Genomic DNA, 20,031 nt, shown 5'->3' on the forward strand with positions numbered 1-20,031 from the left:
GGACAACACATTAAGGACAGATCCCACATGAGAAGTAAGTACACAGTGACTCCTGTTGTTGACTTAACAATTGGACACTCTTGTTTATGGCGTCAGTAATCTCCCTAGGCTCTAGTTATAAGTTGCCAAGGCTATGGAAGCCTTTTGAGTTTGCCAACTTCGATCTTCTTCCGACAGCGCCATAGTCAAAGAGGAAGGTGCCTCCTTCTTTGATGGCCCCGTTCTTTCCACTGGGATCTCACTCGCAGAGATTTTTCATTTAGTTGTTTTTGTTTTTGTTTTGTTTTGTTTTTTGTTTTTTGGGTTTTTTTTTTGCCACAGTGTCTTGGCTTTCCATGCCTAAAATACTCTCATGGCCTCTTCAGCCAGATCCGAATGCCTTAAGGGCTGATTCTGAGGCCAGAGTGCTATTTAGGACATCTGCCATTCTATGAGTCTGCTGTGTATCCCGCTTCCCATGTTGGATCATTCTCTCCCTTTTTTATTCTATCAGTGAGTATTAACAGACACTAGTCTTGTTTGTGTGATCCCTTTGACTCTTAGACCTATCAGTGTGATCAATTGTGAACTGAAATTGATCACTTGGGCTAGTGAGATGGCATTGGTACATGCCACCTTGATGGGATTGTATTGGGATCCCCTGGCACATTTCTAACTCCACCATTTGGGGCAAGTCCGATTGAGCATGTCCCAAATTGTACATCTCCTCCCTCTCTTATTCCCACTCTTATATTTAACAGGGATCGTTTTTCAGTTAAATTTAAACACCTAAGAATAATTGTGTATTAATTACAGAGTTCAACCAATAGTACTAGAACAACAACAAAAAAATACTAAAAGGGATAAAGTATTCCATTGTACATCAACAGTCAGGACAAGGGCTGGTCAAGTCACTGTTTCTCATGGAACTTTTTTTTTCTTTCATGTAAACATCTTTTAACATTTTTTATAATCTATGTCTCTAATTTATGATTAGCATCTTTTAGGGCACAGTGCAGCACTTCAAGACAAGCCTGTAAGATACAGCTGATCATGGCCGGCGTCGCGGCTCACTAGGCTAATCCTCCACCTTGCAGCACCGGCACACCGGGTTCTAGTCCCGGTCGGGGCGCCGGATTCTGTCCAGGTTGCCCCTCTTCCAGGCCAGCTCTCTGCTGTGGCCAGGGAGTGCAGTGGAGGATGGCCCAAGTATTTGGGCCCTGCACCCCATGGGAGACCAGGATAAGTACCTGGCTCCTGCCATCGGATCAGCGCAGTATGCCGGCCACAGCGCAGCGGCCATTGGAGGGTGAACCAACGGCAGGGGAAGACCTTTCTCTCTGTCTCTCTCTCTCACTGTCCACTCTGCCTGTCAAAATAAATAAATAAATAAATAAAAATTTAAAAAAAGATACAACTGATCCAACCATATAACATTTCTATTTTTTTTAGGATGTATTTATATATGTAACAGTCAGGATTCAGGAGCTTCATCCAGATTTCCCTTGTGGGTAGAAGGTGCATAAGTAGCTGGATCATCTTCCACTGCTTTCCCAGGCCATTAGCAGTGAGCTGGATCAGAAATGGAGCAGTCAGGACACAAACTGGCGCCTATGTGGGATGGTGGCTCTGCAGGTGGATGCTTAACCTGCTATGCTACAACACCAGCCCAAAAATTTCTATTTTTTCACCCTTTTCCATGTCCAGAACCATATAGTTTATATTACTGTGAACTAGAGTCATCCTGCTTTGCTGTAGAAAGGTGGAATCTATTAGTCCTATGTAACTAGAACCTATCATCCAACCTCCCTCTAGCCCTCTCTTCCCACCCTTCCCAGTCTGTAGCAGTCACTATCCAAAGTTCAAATCAAGTCTTTCAAAACAAAAATCTTTTTAAAAAACTTGTATATATGAGAGGGAACATGCAGTTCTGTCATACAGAAACATTTTCAAATTCAACAGTGAGGAGTGGGGAAGGAATGAGGTGCTTCAGAGAAATGGTTCTGCTACTACTAAAACAGTAATTTTAACAGCAATAATACAATAACTGATACAATAAATGACAGTTCACATTGAACTCCTTTGAGGGATTGGTGACAAGTGCAGCCAGCTGTAAGCTCACACCTAGGCTAGCAAGGGTAACTGTGGTTGGTTGACTTTTAGCCAGTGTTTTCTTTTAAGAATGTGGGCCCACTCATACCAGATCATCCATTTTGTTTATATTTTTGAAAGATTTATTTATTTATTTGAAAGGCAGAGTTACAGAATGCTGGTTCACTCCCCAGATAGCCACAACATCCGGAGCTGCGCCAATTCGGAGCCAGGAGCCTCCTGTGGTTCTCCCACATGGGTGCAGGCGCCCGAGGACTTGGGCCATCTTCCACTGCTTTCCCAGGCCATAGCAGAGAATGGATCGGAAGTGGAGCAGCTGGGACACGAACCAGTACCCATTTTGGATGCCAGCTCTGTTTTACCTGCTATGCTGCAGTGCCAGCCCCCATGTTGTTTACTATAAATCTCCCAATTTTAAAACACATCTTAAAATTTTTTGAAAACCCTATATGGGCCAAACATGTCAAAGCTACCAGTTTTCTATCTCTATGCAAGGGGTAGAAACTTCAAAAAGTTTTTTGGAAAAGAAATTAAAAAATAAGTTTGCTTTGGTACAAAAAAATTGAAATCTATGCCTTTGAGGGGTTTTCAACAATCTCATGCAAAAATGTCTTATTACAAAGAAACTGCATGGATTTCAAAGTTATTTTGCTACAAAATAAATTTATATTGTAATTCAATTTTCCTTGAACTTTTTGAAGTTCCCTGAGTAAGACACCATACAGTTCTTAACTCACTATATGTGAGGAACGTCTGGGACGTTTTATGAATGCTTGAGGCAAAAACGAATTTTTTTTATCTGATGTCTGTGCTCTTCAAAGGCTGATTTAATTGACTGTGATGACATTTGTAAAAACTCCCCTAGTGATTGTAATGTTGAGACCACTGGGTCACTTAACTCCTTTTATGGCTATGTGGTTCTGATGATGGAAACACTGAAGCAATCTTGAGGGAGGCAAGATGAAGTTTGTAATTAAGGTCATTTATGAAGAAAGCAGATTTTGAAAGTATTCAATATATACTCATATAAGTATTTATAATAAATAAACAAAGAAGATCATTATGGAAGTGTAAGATGGGGCAAAATACTTGGAACAAAGACAAGGAAGCAGAAAAATGCTTGGGTAAGATTCCTGGGGGATTAATAAGAGGAATGGGCTGCTGTGTTTCCTCAGAAAAAGGAGTATTGCCCAAAAGCCATGCATGCTCACTGTTCACTTTGTCAATTCCCAGTACACATTAGCTAATGACTGCTAGTCTGCAGAGGACTGGAATCTGATGATCTTATTTTCATTAATGGGACCCCAGTTTAATTGAACCAGAGAATGAAGTCTGGTTTTTGAAGATGAGCATGCAGCTACTAACGATAAGAAGCAGTAGCCTACTAAGTACAAATCAAAACGAGTAATTTACTTAAAAATTAGGAGGCAATTTCCCAAAGGGCCCTACTTTCCACAGGAGCAGTCTTACTGGGTTTTGATTTCTTTTTAAATAAGATGAGACAGCACCAGCTCCTAGCACAATTGAAATGGATGAATTAATGCATACAGCAAAAACCATGAAATAATCATCTATCTCTGGCATTGATGAATTAAATTGCTTCTTTGGGTTCCACATTATGAAATAAAGATTCAAATCAAGTAACAAGATATATTGTGAAGTAAAGGAATCTCAAAGGAAACAGATTTGGACTTCAGAATACAACAAGATATTCTTTAATTTCCTGTTTTCTAAACGCAGATCTTTGGTTAGCCTTGTCTTAGGATTGATTATTGGTGAAGGAGATCATGCAATTTTAAATTCCAATGTGTGGCCAGCGCCATGGCTCGCTAGGCTAATCCTCCGCCTGCAGCACTAGCACTCCGGGTTCTAGTCCCAGTTGGGGCACCGGATTCTGGCCCGGTTGCTCCTCTTCCAGTCCAGCTCTCTGCTGTGGCCTGGGAAGGCAGAAGAGGTTGGCCCAAGTGCTTGGGCCCTGCACCCGCATGGGAGACCAGGAGGAAGCACCTGGCTCCTGGCTTCAGATCAGTGCAGTACGCCGGCCATAGAGACCATTTTGGGGGTGAACCAACAGAAGGAAGACCTTTCTCTGTCTCTCTCTCTCTCACTGTGTAACTCTGCCTGTCAAAAAAAAATTCCAATGTCTGGTAATAATTCGAAATGAATTTAGTAATCTCTAACATTTGAATTACATATCCTCTTTGCCTGTCTTCAATAAAAATGAATCATAGCTGATCACATTCCTTCATTTAAAATTGTTTTAAGTGTGAAAGGAATTTAGTATGAGCATTGATCTGTATCTGTGAAATCCATTGTAGCAAAGATGTCACCAAATATTTATAGAGTGAGTTTTAGTTTTTCTGTGAAATTTCTGCCAAATATTTAAAAAACATTAATAATACAAAATTTAATATTAAATATGAAAAATACATTTAATCAGCTTGATATTATGTTAACTTTTGTAGGGTTGCTTCATGCCAACGTTTCCATTTTTCTTTTAGATGCTTTTGACAGTATTGCTTGTAATAACAAAAACGTGGAGATAAACTACTTGTATATAGTAGGGAATCGATTCAGTGGCCAGACAATATGATATTATGCAGCTGTATATAAAAATGACCTGTTCCCTCAGTGATGGTCTAGGAATGTCTCAAAGCAGTGTCAGTGAAAAAAATAAACAAAGTGCTGTTTCAGTATGATCCCACTGTTGTCAATAAAAAGATAGTCACCAAGGTATGATATGTGCTTAATATTTTAAGCAAACACAAGAAACTCAGTAACTACCTTTAGGAACAGGGACTAGTGTAGACAGACTATCAAGATACTTCTGATATCATATATTCTTTTCTACTAGAGAATTTAAATTTTCTGACTATTCATGATTTATATAATGGAGATACTATGATATTAGAGCAATAATAGCAATAATAGGACATTTCTTGTTTCCTCTTCTTTATACTTTTCTGTATTTCAAAAGACCCAAAGAATTGGTATAAAATTAAAATATATCTTTTTATTTAATTATCAGTACTTTCATGCAAAATATATAATGGGAAGAGCATCCAAATTTATGAGCAAAATTATAAATATGTAGTTAAATAGTAAACAACTGTTTTATTTGTGGTATAATAGGGAAATGCATATTTACACTATGTTAGCATGAATTTTGAAATTTTTTAATTGAAGTATGAATTTTCAGTTATACTTTTACTAGTAGGAACTTGGGGCTACAATACAGTGACTTCCAGTAACCCCCAAGACACTCTTTCTGTCACATCTCTTGTTTTAACTTTCAGCACAAGAATTATCATGCCTGGTACTTTTTTATTTACTTGAGTGCTTTTTGCTGTCTTCACCTCTTGAATGTGAGCTTTAGTACTGCAGGGATCCTATTTATTGTTGTTTCTCTAGTAACTCATTGCTTATCACTTGCTAGGGCTCAATAAATATTTGTTGATTGAGTAATCAAATAAATGAATAAAATGCCTAGCTACATGATTTGAGCAGATGAAGGTATTTTGGACAAATCATCATCTTCATCATCAGCTAATGTTTAGTGAGTTCTTACTGTGTTCCAAGCAGTAAACCTAATACAAAGCCTACCTCATCTAATCCTTCCTTAACATTCCTCTGTGTAGGTAGCATCATAATCACTATTTGGTAGATTAGATGGAGGTTGGCAAAGAGCAAGGAATTGGTGAGCAATAGAGCTGAGATATGACTGGGTGATCTGTTTTCAGAGGTATATTCTTGTCTACCAACTGACTACCTTTCAATAATGTCTGAATGTCTGACTACTAGTTCAAGTCTCATCTTCCTGGGAAGCCTTCCCACATTACAGAAAACGACTGTCTTTTCAAGCTCCAATGATGGAAATTATCCAACAAGGCCTATAAATAAGGTGTCCTTCTTCTTCTAAATGCATCATTTTCTTGAGATAATTATTTCCCTAAGAAAAGGTTTCTTGAGCTGCCACAGGAGAAAGATGGTAGAGGAAGAGCAAAGAAAAAGGATTCCATTTGTTCCAGAGAATCTGAAAAAGAGAAAAGCTTATCAAGCCCTCAAAGCCACACAGGCAAAGCAGGTACTTTTGGCCAAGAAGGAGAGGAAAGGAAAAGAATGCAGGGTTAAGCGATTGGAATGCTTTGTACATTATTCCTGGTGACAGTGACGTGATGTGGTATAGCTCAGACAACTGGAAGTGAAACCTCATTCCCTGGAAATGCCAGAGAAGCATTCCTTGGCCTTTGTTGTGTGTCTCTAAAGGATTAACAGGGTGAGTTCACTGGTGGACAGGACCATTGCAAGACCTCGCTTGAAGAAACTTCAGTGGCGTCTTTGTGAAAGTCACCCCCCCAAACCTAAAAGTGTTGCCGACAGTGGAACCTTACGTGACCTGGGGATTTCCAAATCTGCAGTCTCTCGGGGAACTCATCTTAAAATGTGACAAGCAAGGGTCAACAGTAAGACCATCCTTTGACAGACAACACAGATTGAGGAACACCTGGGGAGATTAAGTGTCATCTGCTTGGAAGACCTCCTTCATGAAATCGCCTCCCTGGGGAGGTATTTCCAGGATATCTGGGGTTCCTGCACCTTTTCCAACCATCAGTGGCCCATCATGCTAGAAGAAGAGGGTGAGCTTCCTAAGGAGTTGGGCTCACATGGCTATCGGGGTGAATGCATCAATCAGCTCATCCACCAACTGAACTAGACCCAGAATATCTGAAAGCACAATGAAAACAGGTTGTGTTTTTTTTTTTTTTTTGGAATTATTATCAAGTATTTTCAGAGAAGATTGTTTTCGGCCATATCCCCAGAAATTGGAAAGGAAGGATCAAGGAAAAGATAGTTATTATCACAGCAGGCACCTCATCCCTACCCAGTCCCAAGGAGAAGTTCCGTTGTTTTCCATTCTTGGGTGCTGCCTCCTTTGGAATCAGCAGAGACCATTGAGGAAGGAGTCTTCCTTTGTCACAGCTTCCACCCTGGGGTTTGACTTTGGTGAATGACTGGCCAGAGCATGTGTACAAGATTTCCCAGGACTTGTAGCCATGGACCAAGCCCACAGGCATACCTCAGCTTAGGGGCTACCAGGGTCTTATTTTGAAAAGACTTGAAATACAGTTATGAAATGGAGCACCAAAAACAATTGCTCGGTTGTGTCTGCTGTGGATCCATGTTCCAGCTTCTCAGTGACAACTCTGCAGGCACTGTGACTTGGCTGGCTCTCATTGTTTCTAATGACTTTTCTGTTCTAGCCTGCAGCTGGCATAGTCCTTTTCTTAGCTCAGAATTTGAGAAAGGAAGGATCCCTTCACCGGGCAAACATACATACCAAAAATTTTGCTTGGAATTTCAGGGTATTTCATCTCTTCCCCCTCTGTCACATCTTTTATAAAAATAAGTAAATAAATATGGGAACAATGTTTCCACTCTTCTGTACAATGAAGCTCATACCCTCTAGGCTGTGTGGTTATTATGCCAAATAGAAGTAAATGTATAATTCTTTATGAATAAAAAGTTTTCATAAAAAAAGAAAAATTTCTTTGCTCATTAAGAGTAAAGAACAAAAATTAGGCTAATTCTGACATTTTAATAAATTAAATTTGTGAAGAAAAGTAATATCCTGTGTTTTATTACTTTTTATCTTGTTAACATATCTTAACTCTACCCACAAAGATGTTTTTACATTATCTAAGGCCCAACTCCAGAAGAGAGATGTTCTAATTTTAGTTTTTAATATTATTTTATTGCCTTTCAAAAATCCTTAAACTTTTTATTAATGAGATAAGATACTGGTTTTAATTATTTGCAGAAACTGAAGACTGATTTTAATCGCAAGGTCTTTCATGCGTTGGCCATTTACCTGTCTGTTTTTCTCTTCATGCTTCCAGGGTCTAGAGACTGAAGCTCTCCAACATGTCTCAAAAATTATTTTAATTAAAATAGCTTGCACTGCACATACATTCTCAGTTTAGCCACATTTCTCTGCATTCTACATGATCCTGCTTGTCATGAACATGTTACCTGCCCAGTACTGAGGCCATTTGTGCTCCCCCTATTCAGCTTTCATCCCTCCAAAAATAGGTGTTATAGTCTGATGTTCTGTCCTCCATAAGCCCTCATCAAATGCATTGAGTTGTCATGTTCACGAAGTCTGTGTATTTGCCAATAAAGTCATTAAATAGACCTGTTTTTCAGATAGGATAACTGAAGTTTTTAGTTAGTTCAGTTTACAGAATTGCAGAGAAGATGAATAGTGAATATGGGAAGAAGCCCCTTGGGTGCCCTCCTGGCTCACTGATGTCAGCATCACGTAAGGTAAAAAGGCACACACAGGTGTTGGGTCACGGGTTCTGAGCCCCTGCTCTAAGTGTGGACAGATCTCTAAACCTTGTGAGCTTCAGTGTCTTGCCTGTGGAGATAGAAAAACTGCATGGAGATCAAATCCTTATCAACCTTTTGGTCTCAAAGTTGAGTGTCATTTCTCTGACCCCAAATACTACATACCATTTATACACCGCACCGCACTTCCATGCCTTTTGACTGTTCCTTCATAGGTCTCATAAGTACAACTCTTACCACAGTTGTGCTAGACTATTTACGATCTGCTTTAACATCCATCTCCCCCATGAGGCTGAGGGCTCCTTGAAGAAGGTGGCTGTCCACCTTACTCCCTGTCTTACTCGGTGCCTCAACCTGGACCTGCCCAGAATTCATGCCCAGTCACTACTGAAAGACTAGACAAAGGAAGATGTGAGTGACTGTGAGCAGATATTGTAAACTGTTAAATACAGTTCAACATGGAAGGAAGTAATAACTTATTTATGAATCATTTACTCCCCAGGAGGCCTAACACCTAACATGTTATATACCTTGTTTCATCTAAGGTAACCCAAAAATGCCTTGACTTGGTATCAGTATTATCCCAGTCTTAGGCTGAAGAAGGTGAGACTTAGAAAGGTTCAGTACCTTATTTAAAATAATATGGCTACACCATGTCAGGCTATTTTGGATTTTTTACATTCTTTATAACCACCCACATACACTAAAATAAAAATCTAGTTCAAAGTCTGGGTTTTGGAGCCAGATTTAACTCTGATTTGATTGGTAGATAATAGATGTAAGTCTTGAACATGACCCCTCAGTGTTTAGAGCTGAAAATTCAGCAGGTTTTTCTGGTTAAACTTTAAAAACCCTGTAAACTTAAATGGCTATAATAATTAGAACATTGTATCCTGAGACAAAAATGAATGTTTATTTTTCTAAAAGACAATTAGAGTAGGCCCTCAGGTTTTACAGTATAACTACAAAGGTGTGTACCCCTCAGTAAAACAGCAGAATAATTAATGGTAACATTTCTGACCTACACCAAGTTCATTTTCTACAAACACAAGAAAATGAAATGCCTAGAGCATGACTTTAATCTAATCTTGATTTTTTAACCTTATATTATGCATATTGATATCAGCTCTTAAAAGGGCCCCTTTCAGAATTCAAAAGGCATGTGTTTCTGCTTGTAGTTTTCTTAAGATATTCCTCATTAGAGAAACTCTGTCCCTTCTACTTTTTATTTTAGAAACCAAAGACTTAAAGTACTTTTCCCTGTAGGTTTTAATTAGGACCCTGTTATAATAAGATACGTAGCATTATACATGTTTATAGAAACAACTATGATAATATGATTATAAACAGAAGCATTAAAGTGAAACAGGCTTTTAAAAATTGGTATGTTAATTGTAATAACAAACTTTAAGAGGTCTGCTTATTAAAGACTTATTAAATAGTATTCGTACACTGATATACATACTTTGTGGAAAAAAATGTACCAAAATGTGTAAAAATTTTTTAATTTTAAATTTAAATACACAGCCGGCGCCGTGGCTCAATAGGCTAATCCTCCACCTTGTGGCGCCGGCACACCGGGTTCTAGTCCCGGTTGGGGCGCCGGATTCTGTCCCGGTTGCCCCTCTTCCAGGCCAGCTCTCTGCTATGGCCAGGGAGTGCAGTGGAGGATGGCCCAGGTGCTTGGGCCCTGCACCCCATGGGAGACCAGGAAAAGCACCTGGATCCTGGCTCCTGCCTTCGGATCAGCGCGGTGCGCCGGCTGCAGCGGCGGCCATTGGAGGGTGAACCAACGGCAAAAGGAAGACCTTTCTCTCTCTGTCTCTCTCTCTCACTGTCCACTCTGCCTGTCAAAAATTAAAAAAAAAAAAAAATTTAAATACACATTGAGGGACCAACATTGTGGTGTATCATATTCTGCTGCCTGTGAAGCTGGTATCCCATGTGGGCATTGGTTCGAATCCTGGCTGCTCCACTTTCAATCCACCTCCTTGCTAATGCATTTGAGAAAAGCAGCAGAGGGTGGCCCCAGTGCTTGGGCCCTGCAACCCATGTGGGAGACCCAAAAGAAGTTCCTGGCTCCTGGCCCAGCCCTGGCCATTGCAGCCATTTGGAGAGTGAACCAGCAAATGGAAAATCAATCAATCTCTCTTTCTCTCTCTCTCTCTCTCTCTCTCTCTCTCTCTCTCTCTCTCTCTTTGCCTTTTCTGTGTAACTCTGCCATTTAAATAAACAAGTTTAAAAAAAATGAAGAACATCAAGAAAATTTTCATGGACAGATATTTGAACAGAAAGCAAGGCTTATAGTTGAATGGTTCCCAGGATTGAAAGGGGAGGAGAGGTTCCCACACTCTACAGAATTCACATCTAGACCCATGCCATATCAGATACAGCCCTTCAGTACATTTGGGCATACTTTATAGAAAGATGTTTCTCATGTTGAACTAAAAGTTTCTTGAAGTAAAGTTCTGATTCTGCCATTTAGACAAGTGGACTCTCTCTCTCTCTGTCTGCTACTCAAAAATGTACATAAACATTAGAAAAATGAATCCCATTGAGTCTCAGTGGGAATATTCAATTCACTAATCTAGCCTCTGCCCATCCCTTCAACTTCATCTATTACAAACCCCAAAACAGGCCCAAAAACACCCATGCATCCACACACATTACTTCGTCTCAGATCTACATATGTGGAGTTTCCTGAGGATGAATGGCCTGTTTCAGAACCCTGTATGCATTATGCTGTAAAGTGGGAGGGGATTTAATCTCACCACATATAAAAATTATACCTCAAGCTAATGAGACCAATTGGCTAGCTATAGGTATCTTTTTAGGGAAGTTGTCAGATCAGAAGTAGGCAGTAGCCCTTGTATGTCCAAGCCTGGAAGGCAATGTGGTCTTCCTCAGGATCATCATCATAGTAATCAGGTCTTGCAAGTGGGGCACAGCAGAAAGTGTAGCAGGCAGTGGGCAGTGTTTTAAGACAAGGGCTGTTACCCTCACCAGCCCTGTTAGTCAGAGAGGGCTACCACTCAGAGACCTCAGCTTCTTTTACCCAATGGCTCCCCTGGGGCCTTAGTGTCCTCCACAGGATCTTCATCTTGTCGAGAGTTGAGGGAAGAGGGCACATGGGGGAATTATGCAAAAAGTTTCGGAGGGCTAAAAGCTCAGAAATCTAATTTAGCTGTGGGCCCAGAAGGAGAGACAGCAGGAACTGAGGAGCGCTTCTGCCGTATCTGAGAGGTGGTACCTGTTTGCTCTCTTTCTCTCCAAAACCTTCCCCATTGCCTACCAAATTTAGAATGCTCTTCACACTTTATGGCTCTTTTGGTATGATCCAAGCCTATCCTTCCAGCCAAACTGATCATTTCATTCATTACTCCCAAAGTATACCCAACCTTTCCCATGTTAAATGCCCTTACTTGGGCACCATACATTTCTTATTCTTAAAATCAGATCAAGGGACCAGTGCTGTGGTGTAGCAGGGAAAGCCACTGCCTGTAATGCCAGCTTCTCATAGGGGCACCAGTTCAATACCTGGAAGCCCCACTACCAATCCAGGTCTCTCCTATGGCTTGGGAAAGCAGTAGAAGATGTCCCAAGTCCTTGGGCCTCTGCACTCACATAGGAAACCCAGAAGCATCTCCTGGTTCCTGGTTTCAGATTGGCTCAGCTCCAGCCATTGCAACCATCTGGGGAGTGAACCACTGAATAGAAGCTTCATTCATTCTGTCTGTCTGTCTGTCTCTCTCTCTCTCTCTCTCTCTCTTTCTCTCTTCCTTCCAAATAAATATAGCTTTAAAAAAAAACTGAAAAAAAAATCAGATCAGTTATTCAAAATCCGTTTAAGAGATCATGCATTCCGCATTGCCACTGCTTTGCCTTGTGTTAGTGACCTGTCCAATTGTCTTCTCGCCTCCCTACAGACTCCCCAAAGGCTTGCAATATGTCTTCTTTTTCAACTTTTATTTAATAAATATAAATTTCCAAAGTGCAACTTTTGGATTATAGTGGCTTTTCCCACCATAACCTCCCTCCCACCTGCAATCATCCCATTTCCCACTCCCTCTCCCATCCCATTCTTCATCAAGATTCATTTTCAATTATCTTTATATACAGAAGATCAACTTAGTATATACTAAGATTTCAACAGACTGTACCCACACAGGCACACAAAGTATAGAGCACCGTTTGAGTAGTAGTTTTACCGTTAATTTTCATAATACAACACATGAAGGACAAAGATCCTACATGGGGAGTAGGTGCACAGTAACTCCTGTTGTTGATTTAACAATTGACACTCTTATTTATGATGTCAATAACCACTTGAGGCTCTTATCATGAGCTGCCAAGGCTATGGAAGCCTCCTGAGTTCACAAACTCCGACCTTATTTAGACAAGACCATAGTCAAAGTGGTAGTTCTCTCCTCCCTTCAGAGAAGGGTACCTCCTTCTTTGATGGCCAGTTCTTTATGCTGGGATCTCACTCACAGAGATCTTTCATTTAGGCCTTTTTTTGCCACAGTGTCTTGGCTTTCCATGCCTGAGAAATTCTCATGGGCTTTTTAGCCAGATCTGAATGCCTTAAGGGCTGATTCTGAGGCCAGAATGCTGTTTAGGACATCTGCCATTCTATGAGTCTTCTGTGTCTCCCACTTCCCATGTTGAATCGTTCTCTCATTTTTAATTCTTTCAGTTATTATTAGCAGATACTAGTCTTGTTTATGTGATACCTTTGACACTTAATCCTATCATTATGATCAGTTATGAACTTAAACTGATCACTTTCATTAGTAATATGGCATTGGTACATGCTACCTTGGTGGGATTGAGTTGGAATGGCATGTTTCTAGCTCTACCATTAGGGGTAAGTCTGAGTGAGCATGTGCCGAACTGTACATCTCCTCCCTCTCCTATACCCACTCTTATATTTAACAGGGATCACTTTTCAGTTGATTTTAAACACTTAAGAATAATTGTGTGTTAATTAAAGAGTTCAACTAATAATATTAAGTAGAACAAAAAAATACTAAAAGGGATAAAGTATTAAGTAGTTCCTTGACAGGACAACGGCTGATCAAGTAATTGTTCCCTTTTTCATCTCTGATTTTATTAATTTGGGTCATTTCTCTCCTTTTTTAGTTAATTGGGCCAAAGTGTGTCAGTTTTGTTTATTTTTTCAAAAAACCTGCTCTTCCTTTTGCTGATCATTTATAATGTTTTTTGGATTCAATTCTGTTGATTTCTTCTCTAATTTTAATTATTTCTCTTCTCCTACTAGTTTTGGGTCTGGTTTGCTCCAGCTTTTCTAGATCCTTGAGATGCATTGATAGCTCCTTTGTTTGGTGCCTTTCCAGTTTCTTGATATAGGCACCTATTGCTATAAGCTTTCCTCTTAACACTGCTTGTGCTGTATCCCATGAGTTTTGATATGTTGTATTATCTTCATTGGTTCCAGAAAGTTTTCGATTTCTCTTTTGATTTCTTCTATGATCCACTGTTCATTCAGGAGCATGTTGTTCAGTCTCCATAATCTTGTATTGGAGTGTCATGTTCATTTGGGGGCGTCATAATGGCTTCCTTGTTCTTGTTTCCTCGATTTCTGTGTTTGTTGTTTGTCATATGGAGATAGTCTTTGGTTTCCTTTTTTTTTTTCTCGCTGTGATGGCTTTTCTCATTATACTATGACTCTTAATCTAAAGTGGAATGTCTGCTTTTGGTGAATCTCTAGAGGCTTGTTGTGGGTGTGGCCAGAGAGCTCTTGTTTAGTTCTTCAGGGTTAAGGGTGTGCCAAAGGTGACACACCCAGGTTTGGCATGGTACATCTCTCTCTCTCTCTCTCTCTCTCTCTCTCTCTTTTTCAGAAGGGAAGTAATTCTGCTCAGCTGAGCTCTTCTCCTAGATGTTAATCAGTGCCTGAGCGCTAGCCCCAGTGGGTATAATATTTGTCCGCTCTGTCCCAAAGACCACACAAAGGATCTATGCAGTCCTCAGTATAAGCTCAGATTCCCCTGCAGTATCTCTCACTGGGTAGCCAAGGCCACCTGAGCTTGTGGCATCTCCCACCGAAACTACTCACGTCCCAGCCACACCATGAGTTCTTCCACACACCCTCAGTTTTTTGTTTTTTGTTTTTTTTTTTTTTTTCACAGTCCCAGTTCATAAGCTCCACACATTCACTAGGTCTCAGTCTCCTGTTATTACTCCCCACCAGTGTAAGGTTTTTATGTTCAGTTGGGGGCGGGCGTAGCCCCGAGCTGGTGCAACTGTTACATATGTCCAAAATGGTGCCTGCTCTATTGTCTCACATGTCTTTGTAAGGTGAGTGTGGAGAGAGAATCATGTCCATACCGTCCCTTTTATTTTTTCTCTCCTTTAGTTAGGCTGGTGTACTTTCCCCAAGCCTTTTTTCCTCTAGGCTCTTCCTGCTGCTTTTCTGCCACTGTCTCGGGCTACTGCAGTTTTGCCTTACCTCTCTTTCCAGCACTGGTGTGGAGGAGACTCTCGGCAGCTGGGGTCCCGAGCCATGGGCACCCATGCCCTACACGTAGATCCACCATGTCCCTCTAATTCCAGAAGAATTTCCTCTGCAGTTTTTTCCCCTAACTCTTCCCTGAGACTACACTATCTCCACTTTTATTAAACTGTCTTTTCCTGGACTACCAGTGAGCTCCCTCCCTATTCTGCCATCTTTGAACCTCCCTCATGCAATATGTCTTATCCTCTTGGTGTCAATGACAGCCTCTAGGGAGTCCTGAGAGAGTACTTGGTTAAATATTTCTTTAGTTGGTAATTTTATTTATTTCCTTAAAGAGAAAATAAGTTATGTTTTTGATACATTTTTTTCTTTCTTTCTTCTTTTTTTTTTTTTTGAAGAAAATTATTAGTGATAGTTGTCAAATGATGATGACTGATGTGGACATTTGGCTCAGTAATTAATATGCTCACATCACCTATCAGCGCCTGGGTTCAAGTCCTAGCAGTGCTCCAAATTCCAGCTTCCTGCTGTGCACACTCTGGGAGGCAGGAGATGATGACTCCAATACTTGAGTCCCTGCCACCCATGCAGAGTACACAGAGTTCTGGGTTTCTGGCTTGAGTCTGTCCCAATCCCAGCTGCTACAAGCATCTGGAGAGTGAACCCACAGATGGAAGATCTCTTTCTCTCTGTTGCTCTCCCTTTCAAATATGTAATAATAAATAAAACATGTTTTAAATGAAGCTGAGTGTGCCAATTACTTGAGGGAACTTGTTCAAAGTATTTTGGTCCCTCTCTCAATATTCTAAATCTGTAGCTCTAATAGAGCTAGTGGAAGTCAAATGTCTGCATTTTCAGTAAGTGCTGACGGTAGAGGGGTGATTCAGCTGTGTGACATCTGGACCTTAACTTTCAGAAATATCTCAACATGGTATATGCCATCACGCCTATTAATGGACTGTTTTACCTTTTTTTTAACAAAACAGATTCGTTAATCCACAGAGGAACGGGTAGCTTGCGGAACAGCAGAAATCAAGATATTTGTCATATTGCCTTTGGATCCAGAGTTCTTGGACCACCTCCACTGTCTGGCAGAAGGAATAACGTGAGGGTATCCAGTGAGGTAGGAACGAGACTGGGACAGCTTATCTAAGCATGGTGGCGTGGGAAGGGAAGATCTTCCCCAGGTAGGAGGGAGAGACAGCATGCCAAAGCAGAGGCTTGAATGCATTTAGAACAGAAATTCTAGATCCTAAAACACTTCAAACTGTTCTCTTTTAACTTTGTCAATATAATTAACATTTCTAATCATTCCTTTCATTAAACATTCACAAAACTTACAGGCAAGTAGAAGTGGGCTCATTTTGCTGTCTCCTCCAAAGGAGCTGGATCATCACCAGATGCCTTGCAGGGAACAGATTCACAAATGCTATGTTTGCTTTGAATTTCTGCTCAATTTCTGCCATATATGGCAATTTTAAATTCAGCTCCTTCCTACTGAAGATGGAGTGCAGCAAATGAGCATACTTTAATTTTTGCTTCTATGGGACCTGATTGTCTTCCATTTTATCTCACCTTATTTTTCTCTATTTATAATTTGCAATAGTAATTTCCCTTTCCATCACTTTCTGACCTCATTTCTTCTAGTTTTTTCTCTTTATTTGTCTAAATATTCATTTTCTTGTATATATTCTATAGGAAATACATTTAATTCCTATGTATTTAAATGTACAGATAACTTCCTTTCCTTGTAGACGGTAAGATCTGTTGGACCCAAAAGTCACCGATCATACCAGCGGTCCACTGTTGATAAATGTGTTACCAATTCAGAGAAGTCACCCTTGCTGATACCTGACTGTGTGGAGCAAGGAGATAAAGAAAATATTTGCCAAATAAGGCATCCTGTGCCTCTTCATGGTAAGGAAGAATCATGCATGAAGATTAATAGCTGGTGAAAATAGACATTTTCTTATAAAGTGAAGAAGTTATATTCATGACTAGATCCTAAGTTCAGAAAATTACCATTTAATAATGACATGAGTAGTGGGTATTTAAATATATTTAGAATTCTAGAAATTCTCATCCTATATACTCTGTTATTTCAAATTGCTACCATATTTGCATTTTTACTTTATGATAACTGATGTAGAAGTAAATCCCATTATTGCTAAATTTCGGCAATTCCATTTACATTTTAAGTTTTCTTAGCTTAATTTCATCTTTTAATTAATGTCTTTAATTTGTGAAATGTTCTTTATTTTCTCTCACTGATACAAAAACCACACTGTGAATGTGGAAAGGTCTTTTGTCCCTTTTACCAACTGAGAATTCAAGGCTAACAGAGAAAAGTGATTTGCAGCTTCAAAGAATTAGAAACCAGAGGCCGGCGCCGTGGCTCAATAGGCTAATCCTCCACCTTGTGGCGCCGGCACACCGGGTTCTAGTCCCGGTCAGGGCGCCGGATTCTGTCCCGGTTGCCCCTCTTCCAGGCCAGCTCTCTGCTATGGCCAGGGAGTGCAGTGGAGGATGGCCCAGGTGCTTGGGCCCTGCACCCCATGGGAGACCAGGAAAAGCACCTGGATCCTGGCTCCTGCCATCGGATCAGCGCGGTGCGCCGGCTGCAGCGGCTGCCATTGGAGGGTGAACCAACGGCAAAGGAAGACCTTTCTCTCTGTCTCTCTCTCACTATCCACTCTGCCTGTCAAAAATAATAATAATAAAAAAAAAAAAAAAAAAAAAAAAAAAAAAAAAAGAATTAGAAACCAGAAATAATTGAGAAGGAACCCAAGACTTAGAATTCACTGTCAATTTTTTACCCTTTCTGGTCTGACTTAAATGAAAAGGAGGTCATTTCAGTTCATTTTATTTGATTTAGAAATTAATTCTTGGGGCTGGCACTGTGGCATAGTTGGTAAAGCTGCCACCTGCAGTGCCGGCATCACATAAGGGTGCCGGTTCAAGTCCCGGCTGCTCCACTTCCAATCCAGCTCTTTTCTATGGCCTGGGGAAGCAGTAGAAGGTGGCCCAAGTCCTTGGACCCCTGCACCAACATGGGAAACCTGGAAGAACTCCTGGCTCCTGGCTTCAAATCAGCTCAGCTCCGGCTTTTGTGGCCATCTGGGGAGTGAACCAGCGGATGGAAGACTGACTCTCTCTCTCTCTCTCTCTCTCTCTCTCTCTCTCTCCTTCTTCTTCTTCTTCTTTCTTCTTTCTTCTTTCTTCTTCTTCTTCTCTCTCTGCCTGCCTCTCTATAATTCTGCTCTTGAAATAAATTTAAAATATACATAAAGAAATTAACTCTCACTGTTAAAGATAGTATTCTGCATGGAGTATAAACTTACATCAGAAAATATAACAAAGGCATCCAGTAACAACTCTGAACTCTCTGTGAAGCCTTGATCAAGTCTCTTAAACAGTTTTGTCCCCTGTAAAATGGAGATACCATTACCACTGGTAGTGGTAATAGTAATAGCTAACAGCTGCATCAAGGGGTCATTGTGATGGTTCTGTGAGAAAAACCAATTGGTGAATCATATTTTGCCAAGAATGATGTGGTCAGTCAATATTAAGTGCTGCTATGAATATTAGTATTGCATGATTAAGTTTTATAAATAATTCTCCAGGTTTGTCCTCAGTTCTCCAGTGTTCTACTGGTACACTAAACTCTTATTAAAAATAAACTTACCCACACTATTTTTCCCCAGAAACCTTTTATTTAAGACTCGTACACTTAATGCATTTCATAAATACAACTTTAGGAATATAGTGATTCTTCCCACCGTACCCACCCTCCCACACCCACTCCCACCCCCTTTCTCCTCCCTCTCCTATTCCCTTTCTTATTTTTTGCTAAGATCTATTTTCAATGAACTATATACACATATTAGTAACTCTATACTAAGTAAAGAGTCCAACAAATTGTATGGGGGAAAAAAACTGTTCCTCAACAGTCAAGATGAGGACTGTTCAAAGTCATTGCATCTCGAAGTGTTAATTTCACTTCTGTAAATTACCTTTTAGGTGCTCTGTTAGTTATCACAGATAAGAGAGAACATTATGGTATTTGTCCTTTTTGGACTGGCTTATTTCACTAGGTATGACATTTTCCAAATTGTGAATTTTTACTTAGATTTCTTGTGCCCCTGGAGTCTTTTCCAAGAACTCCTTGCCTATGCCAATGTCTTGCAGGATTTCCCCAGTGCTGTCTAATAATTTGATGATATCATGTCATGGATTTGGGTCTTTAATCCATTTTGAGTGTATTTCTATATAAGGTGTAATGTAGGGGTCTTGCTTCATACTTCTGCATATGAAAATCCAGTTTTCCCAGCACCATTTGTTGAAGAGACTGTCCTTGCTCCAGGAATTGGTTTTAGCTCCATGGTCAGATATAAGTTGGTTATAGATGTTTGGATTGATTTCTGGCATTTCTGTTCTGTTCCATTGGTCTATCCATCTACTTTTGTACCAGTACCAGGCTGTTTTGATTTAACTGCCCTGTAGTATGTCTTGAAATCTGGTATTGTGAATCCTCTGCTTTGTTTTTGTTATACAAGATTGTTTTAGCTATTCAGCTTCTCCTTTGTTTCCCTACAAATGTCAGCATTGTTTTTCTATATCTAAGAAGAATGTCCTTGTTATTTTGATTGGTATCACATTGAATCTTTAAATTGCTTTTGGTAGTATGGTCATTTTGATGATATTGATTCTTCCAGTCCATGAACATGGAAGATTTTTCCATTTTTTTGTATCTTCTATTTCTTTCATTAATGCTTTGTGAATCTCATCATAGAGATCTTTGACATCATTGGTTAAATTTATTCCAAAGTATTTGACTTTTTTTTTTTTTTTTGGTAGCTGTTGTGAATGGGATAGATCTTTTTTTTAACTTTTATTTAATGAATATAAAATTCCAAAGTACAGCTTATGGATTACAGTGGCTTTCCTCCCTCCCCCATAACTTCCCTCCCCACCGAAACCCTCCCCTCTCCTGCTCCCTCTCCCCTTCCATTCACATCAAGATTCATTTTCAATTCTCTTTATATACAGAAGATCAGTTTAGCATATATTAAGTAAAGCTTTCAATAGTTTGCACCCACACAGAAACACAAAGT

General features: G+C 40.0%; 1 protein-coding gene and 1 pseudogene across 14 annotated transcripts in view; both read left to right on the forward strand.

The window, feature by feature from the left end:
• CFAP20DC (CFAP20 domain containing) overlaps window positions 1-20,031 on the forward strand; it is a 343,042-nt gene that overhangs the window by 151,466 nt on the left and 171,545 nt on the right. For all 14 annotated transcript variants that reach the window (XR_011379498.1, XR_007921887.2, XM_051852253.2 and 11 more), the window contains 2 exons: window positions 15,904-16,040; window positions 16,672-16,834. Coding sequence is in view for 12 of the 14 variants with exons in the window: in XM_051852253.2 (XP_051708213.2) it covers window positions 15,904-16,040; window positions 16,672-16,834 (300 nt within the window). In the remaining 2 variants the exon portion in view is untranslated. The remainder of the gene's footprint in view (window positions 1-15,903; window positions 16,041-16,671; window positions 16,835-20,031) is intronic.
• Window positions 545-9,844, forward strand: LOC127492423 (ribosomal protein uL30-like; annotated as a pseudogene).

Source organism: Oryctolagus cuniculus, chromosome 10 (assembly GCF_964237555.1).
Source record: "Oryctolagus cuniculus chromosome 10, mOryCun1.1, whole genome shotgun sequence".
Lineage (NCBI taxonomy): Eukaryota > Metazoa > Chordata > Mammalia > Lagomorpha > Leporidae > Oryctolagus > Oryctolagus cuniculus.